Source organism: Scleropages formosus, chromosome 5 (genome assembly GCF_900964775.1).
Source record: "Scleropages formosus chromosome 5, fSclFor1.1, whole genome shotgun sequence".
NCBI lineage: Eukaryota > Metazoa > Chordata > Actinopteri > Osteoglossiformes > Osteoglossidae > Scleropages > Scleropages formosus.
The window spans coordinates 4,795,982-4,818,875 of record NC_041810.1 but is presented as its reverse complement, the minus strand read 5'-3'; the positions used below and the strand labels follow the sequence as shown (position 1 = coordinate 4,818,875).

The 22,894-nt window shown below is 47.2% G+C and overlaps 2 protein-coding genes and 1 non-coding gene across 6 annotated transcripts in view; 2 read left to right on the top strand and 1 right to left on the bottom strand.

Moving 5' to 3' along the window:
- The window catches only part of LOC108930769 (FERM and PDZ domain-containing protein 1-like), a 32,982-nt gene extending 15,580 nt beyond the window's left edge, over positions 1-17,402 (bottom strand). For 2 of the 4 annotated variants that reach the window (XM_029252357.1, XM_029252360.1), the window contains exons 1-3: positions 17,293-17,402; positions 2,562-2,666; positions 181-338 (exon numbers count right to left, since the gene is read on the bottom strand). In XM_029252357.1, coding sequence (XP_029108190.1) covers positions 181-338; positions 2,562-2,662 — 259 coding nt within the window. In that variant the 5' untranslated portion in view covers positions 2,663-2,666; positions 17,293-17,402. Of the gene's footprint in view, positions 1-180; positions 339-2,561; positions 2,667-15,382; positions 15,408-17,003; positions 17,098-17,292 lie in introns of those variants that run through there. The other 2 variants (XM_029252358.1, XM_029252359.1) reach the window with 2 other exon arrangements.
- An 818-nt stretch (positions 17,403-18,220) lies between these two features.
- On the top strand, positions 18,221-18,292 carry trnad-guc (transfer RNA aspartic acid (anticodon GUC)). Its single transcript has one exon. It is a non-coding gene; the product is annotated as a tRNA-Asp (tRNA).
- Positions 18,293-18,712: 420 nt separating this feature from the next.
- tomm5 (translocase of outer mitochondrial membrane 5 homolog (yeast)) lies at positions 18,713-20,135 on the top strand. The gene is made up of 2 exons (XM_018746221.1): positions 18,713-18,920; positions 19,870-20,135. Exons 1-2 carry the CDS (start codon positions 18,800-18,802, stop codon positions 19,902-19,904), a joined length of 156 nt encoding a protein of 51 aa, XP_018601737.1. The 5' UTR covers positions 18,713-18,799; the 3' UTR covers positions 19,905-20,135.
- The last annotated feature ends 2,759 nt before the right edge of the window (positions 20,136-22,894 follow it).

The following is a 22,894-nucleotide window of genomic DNA, read 5'->3' as shown; positions in this document are numbered from 1 at the left end:
CGATGACCTTCACTAATAACCAAAAGGTTCAGACCGTCCTCAAAACATTCACATTCTAACCAGTATTCCTGTTGCAGGCAAATTAGTCTGGAGGGAGCACTCTAGAGTTTCCTCCGCACGCAGGTGCGACCGGGTTTTATTAAGGTGACCTGAGCACAGCAGGAGGAGTGGGGAAGCTACCTGCAATGACCTCGGTGACCAGCAGGGGAAGCTGAGTAGAGACTTCGAACCCGTGTGAGTCCAGGTGGAGGTTCCTCGCAATCTTCACGGTCAGCTTGATGGGGGTGATCGCAGGCCCAGTGGGTCCAGCCAACTTGACCTCCCCAGATGCCCTTTCCCTTCAGACAGCAGAAACACACATGATTTGTCACAACCTCCTTATATAGGACAGCCGGTAGAGTAGTGGTTACATTTACATTTATTCAGCAGACACTTTTCTCCAAAGCAACTTCCCCGATAACTCTATGTAGTGTCATCAGCCCACACACCTTATTCACCATGGTGACTTCCACTGCTGGATACACTACTTACACTGGGTCACTCATCCATGCATCAGTGGAACACACACACACTATGTGGGAACCGGTACAGCATGTCTTTGGACTGTGGGAGGAAACCAGAGCACCATACTCTCCCTGTCACTCACATTTTGCCATTTATACAGCAGGGTACTCTTACTGTATGAATTCAGGACAAGTACCTCGATCAAGGGTACTGCAGCAGGCATGGAGATTCAAACCCAGGGCTTTGCAAGGCAACATCCCTGAACACTACACCATCTGCTGCTCCCATCATGCACATGGGTTGGTTGTGGTGAAGCCATTACATTTACTCATAGCTGATGCATTTCTCCTCCTTTTCTCCAAAGCACGTGTTTACCCATTTGAATACTATGGGTGAACCTGAACAAAATATGTGTGGGAGGAAACCGGAGCACTCCGAGGAAACCCACGCAGACACGGGGAGAGCACGCAAACTCCACTGAGCAGGGATCGAACCCACGTCCTCTCGTACCACCCAGGTGCTGTGAGGCAAAGGTCACAGGTTCGATCCCCACTTCAGGCTGTAATACCCTTGAGCAAGGTACTTGCCCTAAAGTTGCTCCAGTAAAATTACCCAGCTGCATAAATGGGTAAAAAAAATGTACAGTTAACAGTGTAAGTCACTTTGGAGAAAAGTGTCAGCTTGATGTTCAGAGGGGACCTGATACAGAATTGTTGGACATGGTACCTATAGGCCGTATTCACCTCCCACTTTTTCACATTCTATTACTCCATAAGAACGAATCACAATGCATGTGAGCAGGCATCTTGACACTGATCGACAGAACACCACGGTGAAAACACATTTCCACAAATCAATCAAATACTTTCTACTGGTGCTTGTAACCTGAAGTGCAAGTCGCTGTGGAAGAAAGTGCCAGCTGACTAACAAAATCATGGGTCAGTGGTGCAGAAATTTTGCACAAGCTTACACAAGAGATGCGTCTTTATTGTTCATTTAGTTGACACTTTTCTCCAGAGAGATTGAATCTTAGGTGTGCTTACTAAGGTACTTACTTTACCCATTTATACCGTATTAATTCAGGGTAAGTAGATTGCTTAAAGCCATGACAGCAAGAGGAAGCATTCGAACCCGGGCTTTTTAACCTCAAGGTGACAGCTCCAACCGCTACGCCACCTGCTGCCTCATCTTCGCTCTGCATCCAAACCTACATGATTATTTATACCGCAGGGTCATTTTCTGCTGCAGCATTTCGAGGCGATTTCTTTTTACTTTTTCTGTATGTTTCCGGAAAGAAGACACCGCGCAGAAAATAAATAATGTAACATGAATTAATGAGGAGCACAGAAAGTAATTAAACTTTTTTGACTTTGTCAGTCTTATCTGACTTTGCCCACCTTGGCCCGAGGTTAATTTCATTAGGCTCGCTTGCGTATTTAGCGGATTCAGCCGCTCCGGGTCACACTCCGTCTCTCCTCCCTACAGCAGGACCTCCTTATTCCATATCTCCTGTCCTCGAATGCATTTCGCTCCTCCCAGGTATCTCTCTGAACAAGGACTCTAGCGAAATGAACAATAGTGGCACTTCGAAGCATGTGGGGGTTAAGCCCTCTAACTCTATCTGGGTGACTGGTACCATTGTGATTAGAGCTGCTGCTGCCTTTGGACCCAAAGATCACAGGTTCTAATCCCACCTCCAGCTGTAGTACCCTTGAGCAAAGTACTTGCCTTATTTTGATCCAGTAAAATTACCCTGCTGTGTAAATGGGTAAATCATTGTAAGTGGCTTTGCAGAAAAGTGTCAGCTAAATATAAGCACAGGTAAAGGTCTGAAAGTGTTTACAAGGTAGGCAGCTGCTACTTCCAGCCCAGCTGCTCATCTCAGGTCTCAATGGGCCCCTGTAAGGAGCCCATGATGCATTGGGCTGTCAAGTACTGGAGTCAGCTGGCAAGAGCTGTTTCTCCACTGCAATGCAGGCTGAGCATCAGAGCCCAGCCTGCTACTGCAAGGAGGGAGAGGCTTGGTGAGGGAGGGGGGGGGGGGGCGGTGACCCTACCTGCTACTGGAGTCGCGGGAGCGCCGAAGCCACCGGCCCACAACCTGCTCCACCCGGCTCGTCCGGCGCGACGGGGAACGACTTCTCTCTCTTTCCCCCATTTACCTGCCAGGATAAAAATGGACAGGCATGTGATTTCTCTTCCTTGCCTGATCTTTGTTTTTTTTTGCCCATTATGTGGTTATCTGCTGCCAGACATTTTTTTAAATTAAAAAAAAAAAAAATCAATCAAATAATTTTGACAAATCCGAAACAGACAGCATGAAGACAAGCATAAAGACAATAGATTTAATACTATTACTATTAATAAGTTATTTAGCGGACAACTTTCTCCGAAGAAAAACGCAATGTAAAGCTACTTACAACGATTTACCCATTGATACACCCGGGAAAGCGTTGCTGTATCTGTTCAGGGTAAACACCTTGACCGAGGTGGGGATTCAAAGCCAGGTTCGCAAGCGCAAGGTGGTATCATTAACCACTGCGCCACCTGCTGCCCCTCTGTGTAGGCATGTAGAGGTCACTGATGTCAGAGTTCATCTCCCCTGACTTCTGCTACATGGACCGTCCTGCAGCCTGAGCTGATCCGACCGGGGGCTACAGGGAGGTCATTACATTTAATTGAATCTTGGAGAGGCGACGTCAGCGTTTGCCGGCCGCTCTCAGGCCAGGTGCCAATTCCCAAGCCCGCATCATCTGATCCAGCAATCAATAACACACTTACTTATTCATTTATTAATTTCTTTCTTGCCAAAACACTGCTGTTTCACCTTACTCTATATTTTCATTGCACTGAGCGCCATAACTGAACAAACACCACGATAACGGAATAAAAACCATGATAACTGAAGGAACACCATGATAACCGAACGAACACCATGATAACTGAAAAAAAACCATGAAAACTGAATAAAAACCATTATGACTAAATGAGCACCCCTGCAAATGAATGAAAACTCAATTTTAACACCTAAAAACAATACAATGTTACATAAAAGTAGAACAATGAGACATTCAATATTAATAACTTTAAATTATAGTTTGATTGGTAAGAGGCCAATTTTTTGTCGTTTTTTAAAATTTATTTTCCTTATCAGCAAGTTACAGTGAACAATGAACAACGAATGAACCATATAATTGTATCCTTTAAGCAACCCCCTCTGTCTCCTTCCCAGTCTAACTGGAACCAATAAAGTAGAACCTTTAAGAAAAAGTTACATAGCATCATATACGCCTACACAAATATACGTTCACATACATGTATACGTGCTCACTTCATATCTACCTTTCCATGAGAGAGAACAAATAAAAAAAGATAAGGAAGAACAAAAAAAAAAGAATGAATGAGGGAAGACAGTGAAAAATAGAGTAAAGATATGAATGACCAAATTCTACAAAAGTGAACAACACTGTGGACCAGGAACATATTCACATTTAAATATATTTATACTGCTGATATATACAGGCTTAATGTACATGGTAAAAAACAGAGTAACAGCGCATCGTGGAGTCTGGCCAGTCGAACACTGCCAGAGTAAACGCACGCGTCCGTGCACAATGACCACATAAAATAATGACATATCGTCGTTAAAGACGGGGAACCTTCTTCTCCGTAGTTCCCTGATCATCAGCCCATCCCCATATACTGAATCATCGCTGTACGAGTCCGTCTTCATTTCTCTTGTACTATGTTCTACCAGCTAAATACTGTTTAAACAGCTTTATAATAACTTTGAAAAAATTTAATTATTTTTAAATTTAAAATTAATTAAAATTATATTGAATTTAAAATTTAAACATTCCTAATAATTCATCACCTCCTTGGTCTCTCTTTAAATCCACCGATGAGAAACGAATATAAGACAGAGAAAACAAAAGTTAATTTTATTGTGGAATAAAGTCACTGGCTTTGAGGATGGGTTAAATGAATTAGATTCATGGGTTAAGTGACTTAGATTAACAAGTTCTGTCACTAATAAAATAATGAAATATACAGCCTCACCGTTCAACAGAAATAAATCATGTGGGTCTAATAAATTCAGTTTTCCCGTAATGTAATTAACTGTTAACTGGAAATGACAGCAGGGCTGCACTATGCTATTGTGATTTATGCTATCTTTTTTTTCTGCTGTTGGAGTCTGAAACAGAACATATTTCAAATCAAAGAATGGACAATTTCTTACATGATCACGTAGGACTGACCATATACTGTATTAAGAACACACTGTGCGTATTTTGTAGGGTGGCCTCACCGCTATATGTTTTTTTGCTATCGTTATCCCAACTACTGGATTATTGAACATGAGGGGACAGGATTCAATTTCTGACCAATTCTGCTCATCAGATCAGATCCGGAAACCGTGGTAAAGAACAGATGCGTTCGTTCATGAGTGGAAAAAAACCTGAAATCTGTGACCAAATGGCTGCAGATTAAAATCCTAGAATAAGATCAAATAAAATCATTCTTACCAACAACAAAAATAATAATGATTTATATCTGCTATTATCTCCACTCTCACCCTTTTGGTTTATTTATATATATATATATCTATATATACATACAGTATAAACATATATATATATATATATATATATATATATATATACTCTTTCTATATATATTTTACACATTATATGTAGTCTGTATACTCTACATACTCTACATATATAGAGTGCACAGTGATCCTGTCCTGGAAATACTCTGAATGACACTCATTCCACCCAATAACACACTCACTCGCGCAGATGTACACAACATAAGGGCAATTTAGAGTGAACAATCCAATCTTTGGACTGTGAGTGGAAACCAGAGCACCCAGAGGAAACCCATGTGAACACAGTGGTGAGTATGAGATAATGCAATGGCTATTTTTGGAAAAGTAAGGAAGGGAACCCGAAACGTAACTGGAGCAGCACTCGTAAGAAAAGGTGTCCACAGGTCAGGGGAGGTCCACTATCGGTCCGTCCATCTCTAACAGCGACTGTTCAAGTAAAGATGGACGACAGCTGTGTAAATAACACAATCCGTGACCATCCCTGCACACCCTTCAGATCACCGACCAGAAGCCGTTGTTTTCCTTGACATTATTCATTATTCAGAGCCATGAAGTTAAAAAACTGTGTACTTACCACGGTTACATAATAACAGGGGCATATAAATATTAACCATACCTTCAATAATGCTTCATTGCATGCATGTGTAACCCTGTGTAGATAAATACTGATTCCTAATAGGTTGTTTCAAACTGAGAAACCACCAAGCGGACACCTGCGTGGGGACCGTGACTGGGAAACCCACGCAAACATGAGGACAACGTGTAAACCCCAGACTGGGTGGGATTCGAACCCAGGTCCGAACCCACAGCACAAAAGCTGTGAGGCACCAGCGCTACCCACCGTGCCACCGAGATCCAAGCCGGCTGAGCTCCAACACATCCAGCAGGACGGTAACGTGATGCTGCGCTGTGCTCGGCGGGCTGTGAGAAGGCATTACCATGTTTTGCCACTGATCCAGACTGGAGACGGTCACATGCTCAGTGGAAGGCTGCGCCCCGGTGTCCTCTTAAACAGAGCTGGGCCACAAACTGCACAGCGGAGGAATTCGTCCATTTGCGCTGAATCATCCGATGCCTAATTTAAGACGTTAACTCGAGGCTCATCATATCAACACATGCGCTTGCCGCTGGAGCCCCCACCGCATCCTCCACAGGCCCACAAGCACGAGTTGCAGAAGCAGGGCAGGGAGGGAGGACACGTCCACGTTCGCCTTCGCTCCGCTGAACCCGCAGCTCCTCCGGCAAACACGACAGCTGGCCTACCTTCGGCGGAGGGGATCGAGCCGAAGGTGAACGAGGTCCCTGGAGGGACTGTCACAGACATCTAGAGACCTTCGTGTGTGAAACTGCACCTCTTATGTGTCACTGGGTGCCACCGAAGTTGACGACAGAGCGATTACATTTATTTACTTATCAGACACTTTTCTCCAAAGTGACTTCCAACAAACTCTATGTAGTGTTATGAGCCCACACACCTTATTCACCGCGGTGACTTACACTGCTAGATACACTAATTGCAATGGGTCACTCATCCATACATCAGTGGAACACACACACTCTCTCTGTCACTCACACACTATGGGTGAATCTGAACAGCATGTCTTTGGAGTGCGGGAGGAAACCAGAGCACCCGGAGGAAACCCACACAGACATAGGGAGAAGACGCAAACTCCACACAGACTCAGATGGGAATCGAACCTACGTCCTCTCACACCGCCCAGGCACTGTGAGACAGCAGCGCTATTTACGGTGCCACCATGCTGCCCATTCATAAAAACACCACTGCATGTCACCATTATTATTATGTATTTATTTGCTGATACTTTTCTCCAGACTCACTGTGTTATGCTGACACTCCAAGCAACTTACACTGATTTACCTATTTATACAACAGGCAATTTTTACTGTATTAATTCAGGGTAGGTACCCTGCTCAACGGTAGCACAGCAGGAGGTGGGATTCAAACCCGGGTCCTTAAAGTGCGAAACAGCAGCTCTAAGCACAATGTTACCTGCGGCTGCTGTTTCGCGGTAGAAGGTTTGTCGTAAAACTTAAAATAGAGAAGAAAGGAGACCCCCACCCCCCACTCGCCAGCCGCCGTCTAATTAAAGCCGGGTTGTGGGGGCAGGATCACGGGGCGGCAGAGTGAGACAGCACTCCAGCAACAGCTGCCTCAGCAGTGGCCCTTTGTGGCAGCCCACCCCCGACGCCCCCCCGGTCCCCACCCCCTGCGATGAATATTTAATACTGCATCCTCCGGCACATTCGGGTGTTTTTATTTTTTATTTTCTGTCTATTTTCTCAAAGCGGAGCACCTGTGCCGCACCACGGCCAGCCCGGCCGCGGGCCCCGGCGTGACGGAGCCTGCAGACAAAGGGCCGGAGAGCCGGGGGTCACCCGGGGTCACGCGTGCCGTGACGGAAAAGACCTCACCCGCACGTCTTGCGGGTCCTTCGAACCGCTGTCCCGTTTAATCGCAGACGGCACCGACGCGGCCCTCGGATGAAAAGCACGTCACGTGAGCTCCCGAAACACAGCAACGTTGCGCGATTCATCCATGCACTGCATGGATCCGTCGAAGCCTTACCTGTTTACCTTTTACTCGCGTATCTACTGCGCTGCTTCAAAGAATGCGAAGCCCTTGTGTCCCTTACTTTTACCACGACATGGGTACTCAGTGAGAAGCAGTCTTTCTAATAACAGGTGTGTAATAATCAATTCCATTTGGTGCTTTAGAGGAAGCAGGGTGCGGTGGCGCAGTGGATTTGGCTGGTGGGTCTGGGGTTTGAGTCCCGCTGGGGGTGCTTTATGATGGACTGGTGTGCTGCTGGGATAGGCTCCGGCCCACCATGACCCTGCTTGGGACTTGTGTGTGTTTTACAGGAAATCATGTATGTAGCAGAAACACAGAAGTAGCACAGGTGTAAAAATAAGCGAAGCCCAAGGTAAACTGGTTAAACCAAGTAGGTAAGCAGAATCAGGTGTGTAAACCATCATCGTTTACTCATTTTAGTAAGTTTATGTTAATATTTTCTACAAGCATGACAGCTGCTCCCATAGGGTTCACATACTGTGGAATGGTGCCGTACAATTGTTTACATCGCTCAAGTGCTCAACGGATGTTTCCATCGGGGGTTACAGACCTAAAGCTGGAGCTTCCGGTGCCGCAACTCTGAGGGGAGCGACGAGTAAACGGACCGTGGTCTCAACAGGGCGTCTGGGGGGAGCGGTTAAAACGCAGGAGTGGCGATCCCTTTCGCTCATGGCCTCGCTGAGAGTTGGACACGGAATGGAGTCTTCAGCATTTTCAGGGTTTGGCCTCACAGCTGTTTCCTGCTGCATATTAAGAGTGAATATAGTGGGTGGCACGGTGAGTAGTGCTGCTGCTGCCTCCCAGTGCCTGGGTGGGGTGAGAGAATGTGGGTTCGATCCCCACTCAGTCTGTGTGGAGTTTGCATGTTCTCCCTGTGTCTGCGTGGGTTTTCTCCAGGTGCTCTGGTTTCCTCCCACACTCCAAAGACATGCTGTTCAGGTTCCTCCACAGTGTGTGAGTGACAGAGAGAGTGTGTGTGTGTGTGTTCCACTGATGTATGGATGAATGACCCACTGTAAGTAGTGTATCTAGGAGTGTATATCTTCCAGTGCTCTGGTTTCCTCCCACAGTCCAAAGACATGTTGTTCAGGTTCCCCATAGTGTGTGAGTGACAGACAAAGTGTGTGTGTGTGTTCCACTGATGTATGGATGAGTGATCCATTGTAAGTAGTGTATCTAGCAGTGTAAGTCACCACAGTGAATAAGGTATGTGGGCTAGTAACACTCCATAATATCCACTGTAAGTTGCTTTGGAGAAAAGTGTCTGCAAAGTGAATAAATGTACATAAGGCTTGGTTTGTTTCAAAATATTATCTCTGCATCAAACGTTGTTCCCCTCGGTTGACCTTTTTTTTTTCCCCCCAGTCTATGTTTTAACATCATTTCAAGTGTGTGAGAATAAGACATTTTTTCTAGTTAACGTGAATATTATTACACTAACATAATAACTCATTACTTTTACATCAGAACCGAATGCAAAACGGGGCAGGTGGTAGTGCAGAGGTTAGCGCTACTGCTTCTGGACCCAAAGGTCACAGGTTTGATCCCCATCTCTGACTGTAGTACCTTTGAGCAAGATACTTACCCTATATTGCTCCAGGTGTATAAAGGGGTAAAAATTCCTATCTTTAACAACATAAGTTGCTTTGGAGAAAAACATCATCTGAATGCAAACCTTTGAACAAACTGTGGCTCTGCAACACACACTGTCTGAAACTGCTTATCTTGAGCAGGGCTGTGGCAAACCAGAGCCTAACCTGGCAGCACAGGGGGGTAAGGCTGGAGGGAGAGGGGACACCAGCCCATCGCAAGGCACCCCAAGCAGGACTCAAACCCCAGACTCCCTGGAGAGCAGGACCTGGTCAAACCCACTGTGCCACCGCACCCCCGTAACCCTGCAACGCGATGTCACGGGATTTGAAAAGATTCAGAATACAGCCGAACTTTATCAGATCCGTTCTGCACCGTAGCGGCTGTGTCCTTCGAGGGCAGCGGCATATTGCACGATAAGGGCAAACGCGCAGCGGGATGCGAGAGACCAGGAATAAAGAATAAATGAGCCGAGGAATGACTAGGTGGATAACGCACGGTGTTTTCCAGATGCACTTATGAAACGTCATTTGCGGAAATGAGAGCAAGAACCCAGCTGCCAGCGCCCTGGGGTACCTATGGGGTGCATACCTACGTGGACGGGGGGGGTCTCGAGGAAATCGACGCGTGTCCCGTTCCGAAGCAAACTGGAAGCCATTCGCGAGGCCCCGTCCCCGTGTCCCTGTAGCCCCCCCGGGCAGCTAATGCAGGCAGCGCTGACCCACAGACCGCAAGCCCATCAATAATGCATGGGCCTAATGCAGGGAGCGCTCCAGCAGCTTCCCACCGCACCTGCCGACACGCGGCCCCCGAGCGTCCCCGGCAAGCGCACGCCGGGGACAATCACAGCAAACGAGGGCTCGGCGCACGAACACAAACCATCTAGGAAAGCGACGAGGGCAAAGGGGGGAGAGGCGAATCGGGCGTCCGTCCTCGGGGTTCTAACGAGCCGACCGGGCTTCGTGATCACGCTGGACCCGACAGCAGCGCTGCGCCACGGCACTCGGGGCGGCGAAACACCCAAAAAGCAAACAAGCAACAACAAATATGCCAGGCTCAATCAGACCGAGTTATGGGAAACCGGCGGGGGGTGAGACGACATGATCGATACGGGACGTCCAGTTATAATAAAAAATATCCAGCTTTATTGCTTTGGGGGGAGCCGGACCAGGCCACGGCGGAGGGAGGCGTGCGAGGGGCTCGTGGGACCGGCTGGGCAGCGACCGCCGGACGACGACCGAATTCCCAGCCACCATCGCAACCACGAGCCCAGACACACATGTGGAACTGAGAAGGCCGATTATAGATATGACCGAGTGCATAGAACAGTGGCGACGCTTCCTCTGCTCAGCTCCAGCTCTCTACTTTACGCTTGGCACACGCCGGCATTAACACCGTCGCACGATTTATAAATCGTAATCGGCTCTGGAAAAGAGCCAACGGTGGACGAAGGCGTTTCGTGCACGAGATCGCACCGGGAAGTGGGCAGCGACCCAGGCCAGCTCACTGAGAGGGGAAACATGGCCATAAAAGCAGATGGACTAAGACGTCCTGAAAGGCATGGCTTTAACACCGCGGTTTTCGTACCTCCGTTTAGTCTCTTTCATCCGGCAAGACGAGTGACCCATTTACGCGGCGGGACTCTCGGCTCTGAATGGAGCTCACGAGCGCGGGGGCCGCTGCCCCCTTGCAGCCGCTCTCCCTCCCCCCCTCCCTTCCTCCCTCGTCACGAAGGGATTGACTCGGATCAAAGTGCACAGTTGCTGTCCCTATTCTGGTGCTTGAAGAGGACACAACGGCTGCAATCCAGTTAAATCTGTGTCTCACCCAGGGAAATGACCCGGCTGCCTCGCCCTGGGGACATTAGGGCGCGTCAATTAAAGCGAGACTGATAAATGGGCAGCCGACTCGCTATTAATCCATACAGCATTTACACTTTTATTTATGGCTTTGGCTTAATTGCCAACGCGCCCTATGAACTAGTATTTCGAGCACGTAGACGTGGGCGGCATGGTGGCACAGCGAGCAGCGCGGCTGGGTGGTGCAAGAGGATGTGGGTTTGATCCCCGCTCAGTCTGTGTGGAGTTTCCATGTTCTCCCTGTGCGTGTGTGGGTTTCTTCTGGGTGCTCTGGTTTCCTCCCACAGTCCAAAGACATACTGTTCAGGTTCCCTCATAGTGTGTGTGTGTGTGTGTGTGTGTGTGTGTGTGTGTGTGTGTGTGTGTGTGTGTTCCACTGATGTATGGATGAGTGAGCCAGTGTAAGTAGTTTATCTAGCAGTGTAAGTCTTCCGGGTGCTCTGGTTTCCTCCCACAGTCCAAAGACATGCTGTTCAGGTTCCCCCATAGTGTGTGTATGTGTGTGTGTGTGTGTGTGTGTGTTACACTGATGTATGGATGACTGACCCAGTGTAAGCAGTGTCTTTAGCAGTGTAAGTCACCACGGTAAATAAGGTGTGTGGGCTGATAACACTACATATAGTTCATTGGATGTCGCTTTGGAGAAAAGCATCTGCTGAATGAATAAATGTAAATGTATGCTGAAGAGGGGTCATTCATTTTACAAAATACATGAGTATTAGCGTAGTACAACAAAGTTGAAAGGACTCAGGGTACCCTAGAGTAAGGTACCAACTATAAATTGCTCCAGTAAAAATGACCTTGCTGTACCATAGTGATCAGAACTGCTCACTTTGGACCTGCAGGTTTGAATCGGGGCAGCAGAGCCCTTGAGCAAGGTACTTACCCTAAATTGCTCTAGTGAAAAAAAAAATCAACCAGTGGTATAAAAGGGTAAATAACTGTAGGCACCTTAACACTGCTAGCTGCTTTGGAGAAAAGCATCAGCTAAATTACAAATATAAATGTTCAAAGTATTGCAAGCAGCTAAAGACTGTTAGACACATTGGAGAGAAGCATCTGGAAAATTAATAAATATTAATAATTGGTAAAAGTTAAGCATCAAGTCCCATTAAAAAGATGCAACAACACCAACACAGTCAACGGCACCAAGACAATTTTACATTTAAATTACATTTGCATTTTAACAAAAGTTTGCTCCCACTTTACATGTGGATGTCGGCAGATGCAAAGCGACAATATTTCCGACAGTCTGCTAAGCAGGGATCGACCGAACAGTCGGGTGAAGCACAACGATACCGGCGGCGCAGGTTCGATACACAGTATTCACTTAACTACAGAGGTAATTTAACTGCAGCCTCCGCCAGCCTGGGGTCAATAAACAAGCAATCGCTTGTTAAGTGGGGATATATTTATGAGCCTGACGTCCAATTACTTTGCAGCTAAGTTCTAAGAACCAATTTATTATACTATTTGCATTATTTACAAACTACAACGATATGTGACCCTGGTCTGTCTTTGGGGAGTAAATGTAGATCTTCCCCAAACTTAGGGGTAATTCTGTTACCGGTACCACCGCTGCATCACTGTGTAACTGTAGACTGTAAATACACATGACATTTATTTATTTAGCAGATGGTTTTCTCCAGAAGGGGGCGCGGTGGCGCAGTGGGTTGGACCGGGTCCTGCTCTTCAGTGGGTCTGTGGTTCGAGTCCCGCTTGGGGTGCCTTGTGATGGACTGGCGTCCCGTCCTGGGTGTGTCCCCTCCCCCTCCGGCCTTACGCCCTGTGTTACCGGGTAGGCTCCGGTTCCCCGTGACCCTGTATGGGACATGCGGTTCTGAAAATGTGTGTGTGTGTGTGTGTGGTTTTCTCCAAAGCAACTTCCAGTGAACTGTATGTAGTATTATCAGCCCGCACACCTTATTCACCGTGGTAACTCACACTGCTAGATACACTACTTATAATGGGTCACTCATCCATACATCACACACACACTATGGGTGAACCTGAAGAGCATGTCTTTGAAGAGTGGGAGGAAACCAGAGCACCCGGATACACTACTTACACTGTGTCACTCATCCATACGTCAGTGGAACACACACACTCTCTCTCTCTGTTACTCACAGACTAGGGGTGAACCTGAGCAGCATGTCTTTGGACTGTGGGAGGAAACCAGAGCACCCAGAGGAAACCCATGCAAACTCCAAACAGACTGAGCGGGGATCGAACCCATGTCCTCTTGCACCACCCAGGTGAGACAGCTGTGCCACTGTGCCACCCCATATACCTGGAAACAAAGCACACAGAACACACTTCCGTCTGTCCATCCATAACTGCTTGTTCAGTGCAGGGTCACGGTGGTCTATAGCCTATCCTACAACCACAGTCAGTGTAGAAAAACATCTAAGATATGACATTAGAATAAATGAGTTCCATCTGTATCGTCTCAAATTAAGATGACACAAAAGCAGCAGAAGCATTCCAACTTTTCAAAAAAAAAATTACGGCGGTAATTATTAATTAATTTCTCTTTATTTAGTAGCGTTATACGGCAAGAGGTGCGAAAGAGTTTGGCTCGCGATTCAGGACGTGGATTTGTAACTGAAAGGTTGCTTATCTGAGCAGCACACACCCCTTTTTTCGTACCTTCAATAAAGGCACAGACCCAGAATTACTTCAGTAAGAAGCTTTATCCTTGAAATTATTATTACTTACATGTACATGTATTCATTTATCAGACATTTTTCTCCAAAGCGATGAACATCTTATAGAAAATACAATGTGTTCATTACATTAGCAGAAAGAGACACAGATGCAGACGTGATATCCGAACATCAATAAATTCTGATCACCTCCGTAACATTTTTTTTCTGATATATATAAACATTTACGTTACAATACAGGAGTAGCTGTGTAAAGGTTTATCTGGGGATGATCTTAAAGTTATAGAGCATGAACATCCACACCTTGTATGAACTTAAGAGATGATGGGTGAAGCGAGTCTGGAAGAGTGAGTGAGTTTTAAGACCCTTTTTAACTGTGGACAGGGATTCAGCAGTCCTGAGTGAGAGGGGGAGGTCGTTCCGGCACAACGGACACAGAACCGAGAACCTCTGTGCTTTACTTATGTAATTATTATTATATAAAGTAGAAACGCAAACAACAGAACGCACCTTAAAGGGTCTGCCTCGGAACGTGTCAGAGTCGGACACGGTCTCGTAACCCTCAGACCGAGCGAGAGAAACAGCGCCGTTCACTACTGAGACTGTTCTACCCACCGGAGCGTCGCCAAATCCCTCGTCCCAAATAGGTCTCCCGATGAATGGAAGAGCTGTGTCCAACCACCCCGCCCCCCCATCCCCCATCCCCCTGATCCCGCCATCCTGGCTCCATCTTCATCAGTGAGCTGTCAGGAAACCCCCCGGTGTTCCAGCGCAAACATCATTCGGCGTGGGGGACGTGCAGACTTTCGGTCCATTCCCTTAATGAGGACTGAAACGACGCACTTTCATTTCGACAAACAGCCGTCAGCGCCATGATCTCGCTGCAGCCGGCATTCAACGCAACAACCATTTGGAGATTAAAAGCTGTCAACTTTCCTCAGATCTACAAATTTAAAAGGTTTTTTTTCTTCCCCCAATGATGCCCCTTTTAGGGTTATAGCTGAAAAGGAGACGGCCATGAGCCAGTGGCTTTTTCACCGATTCCACAAAAAAAAAAAGGACGTTTAGCGTCACGGCGACAAGGCCGACTCCGGCAGGGGTCGTTTTGGACTCCCTGTCAAATCCGCTCGTTGGCACATGAGACACTCTGAAAATAACAACATAAATTAATAATAGTGTGAAGTCCTTAATTTAACCGGGCTTCCTTACAGAGAGATGCTGTCCATAGAGCGCAACACAAATCGGTGCCATAAACAAGAGCAGCACTTGCGCGCGTGTCCAAATAACACCGTGTTGCCCTTTACGTTCTCTTCCCTGTTCCTCGTGACAGTTTATGTCACGCACATATTTATTTTTCATATCTGATTCAGAGAGAAAGGCAAAACAGGTCAGGTATTCAATAAATTAATCCGTCATCAGCAACTGCTTGTCCAATGCAGGGCCGCGGTGGTCTGGAGCCTATCCTGGAAGCATATGGCATCAGGCAGGGCGCACCCTGAACGGGATGCCGGCCCGCACACAAACACCCACACACAAACACCAGGTAATTTAGGCTTACCCGACTGACCTGCAGCACATCTTTGGACTGTGGGAGGAAACCAGAGCACCCAGAGGGAACCCACGCGTCGAACACGCAAACTCCGCACGCACTGAGCTGCGCTCAAACTCAGGTGCGAATCCACAGCGCGGGAGCTGTGAGGCACCGGCGCTACCCGCTGCACCAGCGAGCCTCACGCATGACACACACACACCTGAAAACAAACGAGACAATTACCGAAGCCTGAAACAGAAACGAAAATCCTGCGCGGAGAAGTAATGGAACTAAGGCTGTGTCACATTTCCCGCTGTCCTTCGGCGTCTCGGCAGGAGTCGCCGTGGCGATGAGCGGAATGCGATGCCAAGAACATCCTCCTGCACACACGCAAACTGAGCCGAGGTGCCTGTGACCGCAGGTGTGTCACTGTAGCAAAGCGACGGCCGAAGTTTCGCCGTAAACCATAATTCGGTGACGCAACCGAGCTCTCGGGTCCCTGTGGCTCCAACCGGAGTCCAGAGGCGCCAGATCTTCTGATCATCTCACCTCCTGCAGAACGTGCCGGAGCGCTGCGGAGGGTGGGATCGGCACGTCTTCGCTGGAGCTGCCCTGCTACCTGCTCTGCTGTTCTGCTCACCTCTTGGAGCAGGAGCATCCTTGTTAAGGGTTAAACACACACACACACACACACACACACACACACACACACACACACCCTCTTCTGCGGTACCAGAACTGCAGCAAGGTGGCAAAATGCACACACAGAGGACACCACAGCGCAGTAGGATCCCATATCTGTGTGTGTGTGTGTGTGTGTGTATTACTGAATTATAGTGAGTGTGACTGTGTAGTGTGATGGGGGGGGGGGGATCTCAGAGAGTGATTATTGAAACTCCAGCGTTACCTGTCCATTTGCACTGAATGGCTCTAATCTTAAAAACGCAGAAAATTATTACTAACAACGGGCTCAAAAATGACACATCTGCATTTGTGCGCGTGAAGCAGAGGCGGAGCTCGCGGCGAAAAAGCGCAGGAGAAACTACGTGAAGTTGAGCCAAAGCGCATGATAGAGTCAACTTGGGGTGGAGGGTGGGGCGCGGAGGGGGGCGTCACGTGATCCGGCAGGGGTGGGGGGGGGGTGGCGGAGGGGGGCGGGCAATAACTTGGTCATCATAACATCGCTGTGTGTCTTTGTTAGTGTCACTTTCCGGGAAAACGTGATGAATTATTACCACGATTACCACAATTACCGACAGCTGCACATAAATACTATCTGACTCCCTTCCTTCTGCACACATGTGAACATTTCAAGTTTCATTATCAATTCGCTTCCACCTTGATGTGACACATCATCGCGAGGAGCGCAAAGAGTTTACACACACACACACATCTATGTATTCCGGAGCACTTCTCACATGGATACTTATCAGTACAATAATTTCTATAAGTGCTCATATAATAAATCAGTATTAATATCAATATTATTTATTAGTATTAATCCCTATAGCTCAGCTTTGATCGCTACGTACGCGCGGATTTACTGTCTCGAACGAGAGTGACGGGTGGTGGTGGTGGTGGTTGGAGGGGGGGGGTGAGGAGCGGTAAATAAACAAAGAGCGAAGGAGCCTTTTGTTCCCTCTTTTACCAGATACATCAGTGACAGGAGGGACCTGCGCGCTCTGGGATCTTCTTCCCACCTCCCGCCGGGGCTCAACATCGCTTCCTGCAGCCGCACCTTCCCGCTCTCGAGTCTTGTTTCTTTATATTTGTTTTTGTTTACTCTGAACGCCCCCGATCCCTCCCCCCCCCAGCATATCCCGCTCGAGACCCCGCTTCTCGCCCAGCCGGCGCAAACTTGTAACGCGCGTCGAGAACGCCGCGTTAAATCATGGGAAGACGCGCGGGCGCCAGACCGACCCACGGAACCCACTCACCTGGCGCGCGGCGGGGCGCGAGACGCTGCGGTCATGCCGGTGGGGCGGAGGGCTGAGAGGAGGCACGGGTGCGCGCTGTCAGCGGGACGCGACGCTCTGCTGGCGGCTCTGACCGCATCCCTCGTGAGCTGGACAAGAGCGCCCCCCCCGCACGCCACACCGCTCCGCCCCGCCCCGCCCCGGACTGGACCGGACCCCCCCCCCCCTCCCCTGTCCTCATCCGCACACACTCGTCATTGTTCAGTATAATTCAATTGAAGTGCCCCCCCGCCCAGCTCCGGTCTAGGATGGACAAAGAAGTCACCATGATCACTGTTTTCATATTTACGCGTAACAAATACTAGCAAAATGTTATACTGTTATAAAACACTTCTGTACTTGTTTCAATACCAGTTTCTCACCAAGTGGGATGAAAAGGACCAAATTTTAAAAAATTTCAAAAAAGATCAGTGCTGGAAATTCAGCCCTGGGTGAGGCTGGAAGTGGCGTCTGTCGCCATCTGCTGGTGGCTTTTCGTCATTGGGCCACGCGACCGCACTCAACTTTTCGCCACGGGCTACGATGACGGCGGCTCGGCGCGCGCTCGGCTGCACGTGACCGCCGCGAAGCTGTGGAGCACGCGATCCGCGCGCTTTGAACCGATCCGTGATTCCGCTCAGCTGTTGACAAAAGTGCGGAAGAGATAAAGCTCGATACCTAACCATTCCCGAGATTTTGTAGCGAATGAGTTTTGCGTTCAGTGTATTTGTGTCTATAGGGTAGACGGTATTTTATAACCTTCTTATAGGTTATAGGTTCAAGGCCCACTCAAGATTGTGCCGCAGCACCGCTGGCAAACATACAGCCTGAATCAGTAACACCCAGAATTATGAATATTAATTGTCCCCAGCTATTCTCTTCATCCGAGCAATTGACCTTTAGAAGCACCTCCTCGTTAGTATAGTGGTAAGTATCCCCGCCTGTCACGCGGGAGACCGGGGTTCGATTCCCCGACGGGGAGAATAGGCTGTAATTTTAAATCGTGAAAAAGCGTGCTCGCCTCTATCAGTGCTTTGTGTGGGAAAGGAACCCCGAGTATGGAAAAAGCTACGTCTTTCTATCTCGGCCACCAGGTGGCGTAGTGGTTACAGCTGCCACCTTCTACTCGAAAGATCCAGGTTGGCATTTCACCTCCTGCTGTAGTAGTAATTATAAGGAAGTAACTTATCCTGAATTGTTCAAGAAAAAATCCCCAGCTGTATGAATGTGTACTATTATTACAACGAACTTCACACTGTAAGGCCCTTTGGAAAATGCGTCAGTTTAATAAATAAATATAAACTAAACAAGAAGTTTAAGAATCGCGCGTCCACCGCCCGTACGTTTTGGGCCTCACCGCGGCCCGTAGCGTCCGGCCGCTCTCAGTACACTTCCGGGTCGAGAAAAAGGGCAACCGCTGTCATTCCGAACACGCCGTGTCGTGGAGGCTTTTGTACCCGGAGAAAGGAGCTGTCTAACTAACGCCACAATGTTCAAGATTGAGGGACTCGGACCTAAAATGGATCCGGAGGAGATGAAGAGGAAGATGAGGGAGGATGTTATTTCTTCTGTGCGGAATTTCCTCATTTATGTGGCTCTCCTTAGAATCAGTAGGTGTCCTGACCGGCGACGGACGTGACGACGTCGATCATGATCATGATCGTGATGAAAGACTAAGATTTGTGCTTTTGTTCTCACATCTTAAGTGTGAAAGTGTTATTTTTCGCTCTGTGGGAGAGCATGATGTTCAGTGAACAGTACTATGTATCTCTTCTGGAGAATTAAATATAAAATGCATAACTAGATAGTCTGATTGGACGGTTTGAGTGCGATGTGTGATGAATAAAACATGATCACGAATGTTTGTGTTTGCCTTTTAAAAAGCTCAAAGCTTGTGACTAAATGTTTCTAGTGGAATTTCCCATTAAACTGCTATTTTTTTATTTTAAAAAAATCAAGAAGGTTATTATGTGATAAATGATACAGGTGGATTGGAAGTGAAAAGAACATACTGATACTCCATGTTTTTCTATAAAATATACAAACATACAGCAGTTTCCTGCTCAGTTTTAGGGTTGTTACCCTGTGATCTGGACATTTGTGGTTTGACTCCCTCTCCTATACTCCCCCTCGATAAGTACAGTTGGTAGCGTAGGTAGTGATTAGTGCTGCTGCCTTTGGACCCAAAGGGTGCAGGTTCTAATCCCAGCTGCAGTACCCTTGAGCAAGATACTTACTCTAAATTGTTCCAGTAAAATCACCCAGCTGTACTAATGGGTAAATGTAATGTGTGCTCCTCTTGATCAAGTATTCACTCTGAATTGAAATCATTCCTCTCTGTACACGTATGTTGGTAATTTTAACATTGCAAGCATTCTTCAACAAAGGCATCTGATGAGTAAGTGGCAGTAACAATGGAAGTACTGGCTTTTGCTAGGTATGGAAGCAGCCAGTCTCCTAGCATTCATGGCATTATTTGTAGGAGATCTATAACAGCTGTACATTGCTCCAGTGAAGGACTGTTGGACATTGCATGTACCTTTTCTTCTTCTTCTTCAGCTCCATATGTTCTAAAGAAGCTGGACAGCATATGACTGGGCACAGTCTCCCCTCCTCCTAGCAAGCCCCCATCTACAGACTGGAGTTCAGAGAACATGGCAGAGGCAGCACGATTTCCGCAGACCAGGGGACACGCTGACAGATGGAACCGTTTCATCTAACGGTGCTGCAGCCGAGGATGCCGTTCTTGCTCTCCAGAACATCTGAGAAACTTATGTGTACATGGCTCTGACTTAGCTTTAAATAAATGCTAATTGTTGAATGTTTTTTTTGTTTACCTGCATCGTCTGCATTCTCCAGTTTTTTTTTTTTAAACTGAAAAGTGCCTGTGTTTTGTCTCACTCGGCTGTATTTTATAAACCAGACAGTAGCATTTTTAATACCAAACAGTTTTATGCAAGTGCATAAGTGTATTATAACAGCAACAATAACAGTACATTTTGCCAGTAGGTGTTAAAAGTAGGTTTTGTTACCCTGCGTACTGTTGGAATTATCTGAATAAAATTTTGATCACAGATAGCTTGGTGTTTCTAATAATTAGAAGAGGACTGATAGATACCACTTTAAAAATAAAAAAAAAAAAATCTGAGCTACCAGTCATGAATATTATGAATGTAGTCATACTGATATTCTGTAGTGACACAAAGACTACAAATAGTGATGCTATTTTTATTTAATGTTCTGTTAATGCTCAAACAATGTCTTTTTTTGAATGTTAATTTTTGGTACCCTGCATACTTTCAAATGAATGCAGTAACTGTTCCGGCCTTCAGATGTCCTTTAGAATTTCTAACAAGAATTTTTGCCACAGCTAAAGTTTGTCGATCTGTGACTATTGTAGGAATACCTGCTTTAAAATGTTACTTAAAATTTAGTTAGATAGCTATTCAGCTACTGTGTGTATTGAACTTTTTTTCTTAGGGAGACTTAAGCACCTTAAAACTGAAGAACCTTTTAAAAAAAGAAAAAAGAGGCAATTCTGTAAAAACTGGTGTCGAACAAAATTTTCATACCATTATAGTAATATATATATTGATCACCTAGCAGGTTACTGTGTTCAAAGTCATGGACAACCACACGCACACACACTCGTAGACTGGCTGAAGCCACTTGTCCCAAGCAGGGTCGCGGTGAACCGGAGCCTAACCCAACAACACAGGGCGCAAGGCTGGAGGGGAAAGGGACACAACCAGGACCATGAAGACTAACTATTGCAATATTGCACAAATGCAAGAAAGATTGTTCTTTCAGATCTTAATGTTTTTTTTTTTTTTTTTTTTGCTACATCTAACGCTGCTACGGCTTTTATCGGGCTTCGTCATTAACATTAAGAAATACAACAATCAACCAAAACATTAAAACCACTGACAACTGATGTGAATAACATTGATTATCTTGGTACAATGGCACCTGTCAAGGGGTGGGATGTCTTAGGCAGCAAGGGGACAGTCAGCTCTTGAACTTCATGTGTTTGAAGCAGGAAAAAGGGGAAAGCGTAAGGATCTGAGTGATTCTGACGAGGGCCAAACTGCGATGGCTAGACGACTGGGTCAGAGCATCTCCAAAACGCCAGGTCTTGTGGGGCATTCCTGGTATGCAGTGGTTAGTACCTACCAAAAGTGGTCCAAGGAAGGACAACCGGTGAACCGGTGACAGGGTCCTGGGCGCCCAAGGCTCATTGATGCATGTGGGGAGCAAAGCCTTGCCGTCTGGTCCGATCCCACAGGAGAGCAACTGTAGCACAAATTGCTAAAAACCTTCATGCTGGCCCTGAGAGGCGAAGGTGTCGGAACACACAGTGCATTGCAGCTTGCTGTGCATGGGGCCGTGTAGCCACAGACCAGAGTGCCCATGCTGACCCCTGTCCACCACCAAAAGCACCTACAATGGGCATGTGCACCTCAGAACTGGACCATGGACAATGGAAGAAGATGGCCTGGTCTGATGAATATTTTCTTTTAGATTATGTGGACAGCAGGGTGCATTGTTTACCTGGGGAAGAGATGGCAGCAGGATGCACTATGGGAAGAAGGCAAGCTGGCAGAGGCACAGTGGTGCTCTCAGGAATGTTCTGGAATTCATGTGGATGTTACATTTGCATTTATTTATTTAGCAGTCAGTTTTTTCCCAAAGAGACTTTCAATGAACTCTATGTAGTGTTATCAGCCCACATACCCTATTCACCATGGTGACTTATACTGCTAGATACACTACTTACACTGGGTCACTCTTCCATACATCAGTGGAACACACACACTCTCTCTGTCACTCACACACTATGGGGGACCTGAACAGCATGTCTTTGGAATGTGGGAGGAAACCAGAGCACTCAGAGGGAACCCACACAGACATGGGGAGAACATGCAAACTCCACACAGACTGAGCAGGGATTGAACCCCCATCCTCTCACACCACCCAGGTGCTATGAGACAGCAGTGCTACTCGTTGTGCCAGCGTGTTACTTTGACACGTACCACCTACCTAAAGATTGTTGCAAACCACATACATCTCTTCATGGAAGCGATCTTCCCTGATGGCAGTGGCCTCTTTCAGCAGGATAATGCGCCCTGCTGCACTGCAAAAATTGTTCAGGAATGGTTTGAGGAACATGACAAAGAGTTTGGGGCGTTGACTCGGCCTCCGGATTCCCCCAGATCTCAGTCCGATCGAGCATCTGCGGGATGTGCTGGAAAAACAAGTCCGATCCATGGAGGCCCCACCTCGCAACTTACAGGACTTACTGTAAAGGATCTGCTGATAATGTCTTAGTGCCAGATGCCATAGGACACCTTCAGAGGTCTCCTGGAGTCCATTCCTCAACAGCAGTCAAAGCTGTTCTGGTGGCACGAGGAGGACCTGCACATATTAGGCAGGTGGTTTTAATGTTGTGGCTGATCGTGTATGATCCCCACGTGGAAACGCTGCAGTTTAAAGCCCAGTCAAAGGCACGAGACGTTACAAGCTCGCGCACAGCCACAGCGCGGCGTGTTACGTTTCCGTGCGCTGCGCTCGCGCGCCGCCCTGT

What these genes read in the sequence shown, in the direction of transcription:
- tomm5 (XM_018746221.1), top strand. Translation starts at nt 18,800, where the DNA reads ATGTTCAAGATTGAGGGACTCGGACCTAAAATGGATCCGGAGGAGATG. An exon ending in TGTGGCTCTCCTTAGAATCA is followed by an intron (nt 18,921 to 19,869) that starts GTAGGTGTCCTG and finishes CTTCTTCTTCAG; the next exon opens with CTCCATATGTTCTAAAGAAG.